General features: G+C 38.6%; 1 protein-coding gene across 2 annotated transcripts; it reads left to right on the top strand.

Annotated features, from left to right (window-relative positions):
* Positions 1-3,129: 3,129 nt before the first annotated feature.
* On the top strand, positions 3,130-8,409 carry LOC109194329 (V-set domain-containing T-cell activation inhibitor 1-like). 2 transcript variants are annotated; one of them, XM_025906678.1, is made up of 5 exons: positions 3,130-3,258; positions 5,375-5,713; positions 5,912-5,947; positions 7,209-7,493; positions 7,624-8,409. In XM_025906678.1, the coding sequence occupies exons 1-5, from the start codon at positions 3,156-3,158 to the stop codon at positions 7,767-7,769; spliced, it is 909 nt and encodes a 302-aa protein (XP_025762463.1). In that variant the 5' UTR covers positions 3,130-3,155; the 3' UTR covers positions 7,770-8,409. The 2 variants fall into 2 exon arrangements, with proteins under 2 accessions (XP_025762463.1, XP_025762464.1); XM_025906679.1 differs by lacking the exon at positions 5,912-5,947.
* The last annotated feature ends 876 nt before the right edge of the window (positions 8,410-9,285 follow it).

Here is a 9,285-nt window from a genome sequence, read left to right as displayed (position 1 = left end):
CTGATGACAATATGAGTACAATCACCCAAAGTCATAAAGATACTTCAAAAATAGGCAATTTCTTTATTTAGGAAACGAAACTGCAACACAGATTAATATTCACTTATCATTCACGCACACATCACATCCCACAAGAATCATCCTCACCGGACTCACCCCACTCATCCGACATTAAATTGCCCACCTTACTAACTCGATGACGTCACAAGACGGTGGGCTGGCTCAAACTAACAGAAGGTTGAATATTAAATGAACAGTATATTAACTTATATAAACTTACAAACACCTGTATCAGAACTCAAATAGAATTATCCTATGAACTTGGGGGCCTTTTATACAGGTAAGGAGATGTCTTTGGACAGGGGCGGATCTAGAAGGGTGGCATGGGGTGGCAAGTGCCACCCTAAAATCATCCCTTGCCACCCCAAGTGCCACCCCAGTTTTGCATATGACAGTGTTGTTTATTAAAATAAGATAGCATTAACAGTTTGAGCGTAGTTACAGTTAACAGTGAATATAAATGCTAAAACTGAATATATTGCATAGTGTTCCCCCCCTCCACCATTAACAAATGGTTCAGCCAATAGCAGGACCGGCTTTTTTCTTGTTTTCAGTAGCAAGCGATGCTTATGATTGTGCCAGAGCACATTTTGAACAACACCATGGGAATTTCGGATTTTACACAGGTGGTTGGATGTTACACTCTGGAAATGGAAGGAAGGTGAGTGTTATTAACCCTCTGTGGTCCACGGACACGCTGCACCTCCAAATCACATGACTATGTTAAGCTGACATAGCAAAAAAGCTGCAGCCACGCCGAGTCTCTATTTCAGCCCACATTGAAAGTTCGGACTTCAAAGTTTTAAAATTTTAATTACAGGCCAGTAAATCCAGAGTTATGATAATATATATAAGCCACGCTTTTTACTAAACACTGTCGTCACGTTTTTGTGTGTGTGTGTTTTAAGCGTTTTCTAAGGACAGCGCGAAAACAGTAAAGAAAAGAAAAAAAGCCACCTCTTTCCTATCGGTGGAAAAATGTACCATGTCGACCAATTCAAAAAAGTCAACACGTGGGATTTTGTTGTTTAGGAAGAGGGAAAAGTTTTGGGAGTGACGGTAACAGCAGCGAGACAGAGCGAGCGAGTGAGAGAGTTTTTGGATGTGGGAGATTTGTGACGTTTAGTGTGGAGTGTATACTTAGTCTGTTGTGTAGTCATTTTGTTTTGTGTGTCAGTGAGGGCACTAATGAATGTCACTATGGCACATTTGCAACGTAAACACTGTCACTAAGTAGAAAACCAGCGGAGTGATACACCTCCTGTTGTCAGGCCTGCAGGTTTGTCCCTGTGCTGCTCTCCTCTGTCTTTTGGTGGACAAACTTTTTTTTTACTGGCACACATCATTTGTGGGACATCTTATTGCGACGCCTGATTGTTCTCTCATTTTAGTTTTAGTAATATTTTTAAATGGTTGTACAAAATGAAAAAAACAGCAGGTGTATTGGCTGCATTTTTAGATAAATAGCTGTATATGTTTACAAAATGTACAATTTATATTTGCATTTCAAGTTATAAAAATTTACTCAACATGTCTGTGGGGTTTTTTTTACAGTAAAAAATACTACTAGGATTTAAAGTTCTTTGTGTGATTTCAGATCAGTAATACTAATGCAGTATGTCAGTGAAAAAAACAATTAAATTCAGTTGAGCTGAAAAGAATGATACCAAACAAGGCAAGGGGAAAAAATAAAATGAAACAATTTGAGGGTGAAATACAAACGTAAACTCAAAATTAGTCAAAAATGGCCGGTTGTATTTCAGACCTCAGTGGGTTAATCCAACAAATCATGAAAAATTAGGTTTTTGTTTATGACAGTGCAGATTTCTGACATTTTGTGTAATTTAAGCTGTAACAATGTGATTGTTTTCTAACAAAAAACAGTGTGAAACTTAAGTTAGACTTGTGTTTGTAAATGCGCCCCATGTTGTGTAGCTTTCTGGATTTTATACTTATTGGGCTACATATTTATTTATTATACAGGCTATACAGTACATAACATGAAAACTCACATGTTTTATGTAACTAAAGTGTGTAATTATGTGGGCTACAGACAATAATTAAGTTATAAACTATATTTATATGAAAAACGTGTATACTTACTGCATTTGAATCATTTTAACCATATGTAACCACCTGCATATGTGTTTGAAAAAAAAAAAAGCCTTGATTTTGCCACCCCATTTGATTTCTTTGCCACCCTCTTGCCACCCTAAGAAAATTTCTCTAGATCCGCCCCTGTCTTTGGATAATGGCAGGTATTATGTATGACATGTATCCTGAAATAAGATAAACTAACAAGAAAACTTCTGTTTACCTTTGTTAGCCACTTGGCTTTGATAGTAAATAGTAGAGAGACAGACACTGATGTGGCTTATTGAATGTTTTGGGCTGTGTTCAGCACAATATTAATTAGCCATTAATTGGAAGAGCTGTATTGTTGATTTGTCTGCTATTCTCAATGTATGATGAATTATAATGACTGTTTGTTAGCAATTTGCATACTCTCTCTCACTATATAAAACATTTATCCTGTTAAATTCAGTATGATTCCAACAACAGTTTTCACAATAAAATATGTTAATGTACAATCCTTAATATGTTTTGTGCGCGCGCGCCGCGCGCGTGCGTGTGTGTAGCCCACACACTCTGCAATCCACACGGGTGTGGTTCATAGAGTTTGTAAGGGGTGGGATTCCAGTCGTGCAGCGCCCGGAGATGACGTTAAGACAGTGGTGTTAAAACAAAGAGGTCTCACTCTTCCATCATCTTTGCCCGGCTGCAGAACTGTCGTACTCAATCTGTACTGAGAGAGAACAAAGGTTGCGGGGGGGGGGGGGTCAAACTTTTATGCTCTCTTAAGTTTGAGACTTAATGCTTATTGACGAAATTGGCGCCACTCCGACCCGAGCGGACCCTGGCGGACTCACAGACTCAGAAAGTAACATCCGACTTGAGAGAGACATCTTGATTCTCATTAACTCTCTGACTGTGACTGCCGGCAGGGTCCTGAAGTACAGCTGCTGAAACTGTCCCATCAGAGAGTTAGAGTTTTAGAGAGAGGGCGACCGAGGGGCTAGTCGCCAGTTCATGAAATGTGCATGTTACTGTATGGACTTGTTAAAAAGATGAAAAATCAGGAGTTTCTGTATTTCTGCCTTGTTCTTGTAACTGCGTCTGCGAAAGGACATGAAAACGGTAAGAAGACTAATGCTTAGTAACTGCATTCATTTAGCGATCGATCGGAGAAATTTAAAATAAAAAACACGGATACGATTTTCGGCAAAATTTATACAGTGCTGCAAATTTGAATGTTTTAAATGTGTCATTTTAATTTTACAAGTCCAGAATATAAAAGATTGGAGAGGAAAATGGGGAATCTGAATTACTCAAAAGATAGTTTTTTTTTGTTTGTTTGTTTTACTAGTCCTTTATTTATCTAGGTAAAAAACTAATTGAGAATAAAAATCTAATTTCCAAGAGAGCACATAAGTACATAACATAAGCGTATTGGGTCAGATTTTTGCAGTGCCTAAAAAAAAAAAAAGACTTTTGCGGTGCATAAAAAAAAACCAACCAAAAAAACAAAACAAAAAGGAAGAGGAAAAAAAAGAAGACTTTTGCAGTGCGGGTATGCCAGTTAAACCGCAAGAGAGCATCTCCCTCTTATAAGCACTAGGTGTTGACCTATTCACTGGGGGCGCTATTTCTCTTGACCAGAACTGAAGAAACTGTACTTCCAACATGATGATTAAACACACATACAGTCAAGCCCATAATTATTCATACCCATGGCAAATTTTGACTTAAAGTTACTTTTATTCAACCAGCAAGTTTTGTTTTGACTGGAAATGACATAGGTGTCTCCCAAAAGATAATAAGACGATGTACAGGAGGCATTATTGTGGAAAAAAAACATTTCTCAGCTCTCAGTGAGGACCTACAACTGTGCATTGTGGCTGCTCATAAGTCATGAAAGGGCTACAAGGCCACATCTAAATGTTTTCAAGTTCCAGTGGCTACAGTACAAAGTATTATTAAAAAATACAAGATGTTCCGCACCCGGGAAAATCTCAGACAGTGTGGTCGGAAGCCAAAAGTGACACCTGTGCTGGCCAAAATAAAAATCATAAATTTTATTTTCAGCTAAATTTATACAGTGCTGTTAATCTAAATGTTACGAATGTGTAATTTTAATTTTATAAATCCAGAATATAAAAGATGAGGGAATCTAGTTTTTGCCTTTCCAACCTACGCGTGGTGGTACTTCTGTGGACCAAAACGAAGTAAAGTCTGTTCTACTTAAATTCCCTCACGGTTTAACATTTCTTTTCAACCACAATGAAAACTGTACGTCAGAAGAACTCTGCAGCATAGGTAAGAACAAACTATAACAGCTAATCAACCACAACTTTAAATATGTTTGATTTTATGGTTTCCAAAGTTTCTCAGCTCTCTTTAGTGTTTTAGGGAGAAAAGAGAGGAGAGTGGTTCTTCTTCTTCTTATTACTATTATTATTATCATCATCATTATTATTATGATTATTATTATTAATATTATTATTATTATTAGTTGTTGTAGTATTGGTAGTAGTAATAATAGAATGATATACAACTGGACAAATTTAACTGTGAATTAATGAGTTTACTGTATATTTCCACTATAGAAAAATCCTTTCTGTTAGAGGAAGGATTAAACGCGTCCCTCGGCCAGCGGAAACAAACAAACAAACCCTCTGCACTCAAGTCTGCTGTCTCCTAAATGAGGGAGAACCACAGACACAAATGTCATATTGCAAATTTATACCACTGAGGCATGCTGGGTAACCAGGTGACTTAAAAAAAAGTGAAATTACATCAAACTGAAAAACGCAAAAAGCATCTTTTTAACGACTGACTCTGCTGCTCTTCGAGAGTAGATTTAAATTTTTTTTCAATTTTGTGACGACAAATTGAATCATTTTTTTTTATATTGTTTTATATTCAAAAACTGGAATTACCTTGGATCTACTTTTTTACTTTTGAAAAACTTCTTTTAGACATTGGTCCAGGTTGTAGGTCTAATGACTGACTTGTGTAAACACAAGTAAAACACACAATATTAAAAGGTGTAAAATGTGTGATGATTGTGACACACTGACCTGTCAAAACCAAAACTAAACGAGTCTCGTGATCATTTCACAAAGTATGAAATGAAATCATTGAATAAATCTTTTTCATATTTATAAACTGTGTTTTTAGAGTAATGGAGGTTATGTACATGTGTTTTAGGACTTATTCAAACATAAGGATTAAAACATGCTTCATCCTTCAGGGCGGGGAGTCATCACAGTGGTGGTCCCAGAAGGAAGAGACGCCATCTTACCCTGCTCCCTCAGCACCAAGCTGAGCCTTCAACATGAGGTCTTTGACTGGAAGAAAGATGGTCAGAAGGAGGTGTTCCTGTACTCTGCTCGCGACGAATACAATAACGGACGTCCAGGACAAGACGAGCAGTTCAAAGGTCGGGTCTCACATTTCCCAGAAGAGTTGAAGTTTGGTAACGCCTCCATAGTCATCAGAAACACCAAGCTGGTCGACAGTGGAAACTACTCCTGTATTTTTCCACATCTTCAGCCAAAGGAACAAAGTTTCAACATTAAACTCATCGTTGGTGAGTTTTTCATTTTTGAAAACATCCTGAAAACACGACTAAGATCGCTGCTTTAATCAGTCCAGTAATGTAATAACTGAGTTCTGCATTTATGATGTGGTGGCTCTCACTGTTAGACTGTACAAATGTAACTACGAGGCAAACAGCAGGAGATAAGCTGATGATGCAGAGTGAAAACGTGTTGTTGTTGCTTTTCAGAACGTGTCTTTAAGGAGCGATCAGGTGACGTCACAGGTAAGTGATGATGTCATTTACATCTGTGACATGTGCTGCAGCTCTGCAGGCCTGAGCATCATTTGAGAAGTGTTGATACTGAACAGCATAAACAGTTCAGTTAATCAGAGTCTGTGATGCTCTGCATTTAAACACTGATCAGGAGAAACGGTGTTGAACCCTGTTTTTGATCCATAACCCCAATCTGTGTAAAATGTGAATAAAAATAAAATACAATGACTTCAATTCTCATTAAATGATATTTCATTCAGAATAGAAGATGTTTAAACTGACAAAAAAACTTATATTTTAGTAAAAGAAAAAGGGGTCTTTTTTAATTTGATGGCAGCAACATGTCTCCAAAATGGAAGGACAGCGTCAGGTTTACCTTGTGCAGCATTCTCTCTTCTTTTAACAGCGGTGCATAAACATCTGGGAGCTGAGGAGAGCATGTGCTGGACTTTGTGACAGGCATGCTGGTGAAACATCTGCACTGCATGCTGCCCAGTTCAGCATCCAGACTCTGCCACTATGAAGCCATGTTTTTTTTAATAGATCCAGTATGCAGTTTAGCATGATCTTGGGGAAGTACAGTATAAGAGGCCTGTGACTAGACAATATGTTGCCCTATTGAAGTTACTTGCCCACAGAGATTTCTTCAGATTTTCTGGAACTGCCATCAAATTCAAAACGATCAAATCTGGGTTCTGCTGGGAATAAAATATGGGTCTGTGAGATCTGCAAATCAGAACAGCTCACAGTTAGCAGCAACATGAAGAATCCGAACAGGTTGTTGTGTGGCCTTGTCTCTCTGTGACTCAAGAATTTGAAGCTTTATTCAGAGTTTTGTGTGTAAATGAGTGAATGGTGCACAGCCTCTGGGTGCAGAGTTGTAGCACACAGTGCAGATGTAAACATCAGTGACATCGTCAGCCTGTTGATTTCTCCAGATCTGTCTTTAGTCTGAGACGCTGTGGGTTATGGTCATGTGACAACACTCACCTGTAACAGTACTGTAACTGCAGTATACTGTAGTACTTTACTATAGTACTGTTGTGCAGCCAAGTGATCTCAGCACTTATCAAACTTGGATTATTTTGGTTTAATCGACTGTGAGTTAGTTTTTTATGGTGATTAATTTAAGTAAAATGTCATAAACTGATTTTGTTCACATCCACCGTCATGGAAGAAAGTTACAATTACATTACAGAGTGTATAATATAACAGTATATTAGTCTCTGTGACCTTGTGCCTCAGCTGTAGCTTCATGCTGTGCTCACAGGTGCAGCTCCAAAGCCTTTTGTTGGGATCCTGAACATCACGGAGGACGGGGCGCTGCTGAAGTGTGAGGTTCCAGGTGCTTTTCCAAAGCCTTCGGTGGAGTGGAAGAACAGCGATGGAAACATCCTTCCCGCTGAGGAGCCGCGCGTGTCGTACAGAGGAGACCGCTACTACGTCACCCTCCTCATCACTGTGACCAAGACAGACACCAATGTCTTCCGCTGTGTAGCCACCCAGCAGGAGATCAGCCATGTGACTGATGATGAGATCTACGTGCCTCACTGTGGTAGGATTTCTTCTTCTGTTCTCATCCTTGTGGTAATTTTTCAGGTTTTAAAGAGACTCTGTTTAATAGTAGTTTTCTCTACTGTTCTGTGAAACAGTGCTGCATTAACTTTTTGTTTAACTTGTTTCAGGGAAAGCAGCTGAGAACTGCTGTGGAGCTGGTGTGGTTGTAGCAGCATTTTGTGGTGGAGTTCTGATTACTGCAGTTCTGTTTGTAGTTATAAAGTACATTAGAAGATGGCAGAGAGGTGAGAATAATAATGGATTTCATATTTAGCATTTATTTTGACATAATGTATGTATGAGGTGTAAAATTCTCAGTATTTTATGGATTAATGCTCTGGATTGGCTGCAGATTGCAAACACCAAGTTCTTTTTTACAGCAGGTAGTTTTAGGCATATTTATCTAATTTTTCCAGCTAACAGGAGAAGAGGGAGTGTTTCTTTTTTCTTTTTTAAAAAAAAGAAAAAACTCTGAGTTATCTGTTTTCTGCAGATGTAGATTAATAAACTGTAAACTGAGGTACAAGAAGACATTTAAGGTGATGTTAGTGCTGAGCGATTGTCTCCACAGTCTGACCGTCTTATCGTCCTGCTGTATGATCACTAATGCTGTGTCCCATCAGCACCAGGGGCAGGTTTGTGGGGGTGATGGGCTTAACATGCAGTCAGTTAAGCAGCACTGGACACTCTTCAAGTGAACAGAGATCTCACCTGACCCACAACAGTGAGTTCAGAAACTCGCTGCTATTTCATCTCCATGTGTTAAACTCCAAAAGCTCAGGGACTCAAACCACAGACAACAGTAACACTGAGAAATCATGAGAAACTGTGGGCTGTGGATTCACCACACAGTGCCTTAAAATCAGCAGAACGTGAAGCTGTAACACTCAAAGGCTGCTTATGAAATGTGGTAGTGATGGCAGCTGTTTGTTTTCTTTCTTCTGATTGAAGAAAATAAGAACAACCCTCGGTTTCTCTTCAGCACTGTAGCCAGGCTGACAAAAAGTCAGAGCTCTACTGAGCCAACAATCCCTTTAACGTTAACTAGTAATGACTTCATGAACTTCTTCACAAATAAAATTTTTATCATTAGAGAAAAAATTACCAATAATCATCCCACAGATGTAATATCATCTACAGCTACTCTTAGTACCATTGATGTTAAGTTAGACTCTTTTTCTCCAATTGATCTTTCTGAGTTAACTTCAATAATTAATTCCTCCAAACCATCAACGTGTCTTTTAGACCCCATTCCTACAAAACTGCTCAAAGAAGTCCTGCCATTAATTAATTCTTCAATCTTAAATATGATCAACCTATCTCTAATAATCGGCTATGTACCACAGGCCTTCAAGGTGGCTGTAGTTAAACCTTTACTCAAAAAGCCATCTCTAGACCCAGCTGTCTTAGCTAATTATAGGCCAATCTCCAACCTTCCTTTCATATCAAAAATCCTTGAAAGAGTAGTTGTCAAACAGCTAACAGATCATCTGCAGAGGAATGGCTTATTTGAAGAGTTTCAGTCAGGTTTCAGAGCTCATCACAGCACAGAAACAGCTTTAGTGAAGGTTACAAATGATCTTCTTATGGCCTCTGACAGTGGACTCATCTCTGTGCTTGTCCTGCTAGACCTTAGTGCTGCATTTGATACTGTTGAACATAATATCCTATTAGAGCGATTAGAACATGCTGTAGGTATTACAGGTACTGCACTGCAGTGGTTTGTATCATATCTATCTAATAAACTCCAATTTGTTCAAGTAAATGGAGAGTCGTCTTCACACACTAAG

The sequence above is a fragment of the Oreochromis niloticus genome, linkage group LG4 (genome assembly GCF_001858045.2).
Source record: "Oreochromis niloticus isolate F11D_XX linkage group LG4, O_niloticus_UMD_NMBU, whole genome shotgun sequence".
NCBI classification, from domain to species: domain Eukaryota; kingdom Metazoa; phylum Chordata; class Actinopteri; order Cichliformes; family Cichlidae; genus Oreochromis; species Oreochromis niloticus.
This window is presented reverse-complemented; position numbering and strand designations above follow the sequence as displayed.

Excerpts from the sequence above, each read along its gene's own strand:
- LOC109194329 (XM_025906678.1), top strand. The coding sequence starts at position 3,156 with ATGTGCATGTTACTGTATGGACTTGTTAAAAAGATGAAAAATCAGGAG. Across the intron at positions 3,259-5,374 it reads TGCGAAAGGACATGAAAACG|GGCGGGGAGTCATCACAGTG; the intron begins GTAAGAAGACTA and ends TTCATCCTTCAG. Across the intron at positions 5,714-5,911 it reads CAACATTAAACTCATCGTTG|AACGTGTCTTTAAGGAGCGA; the intron begins GTGAGTTTTTCA and ends GTTGCTTTTCAG.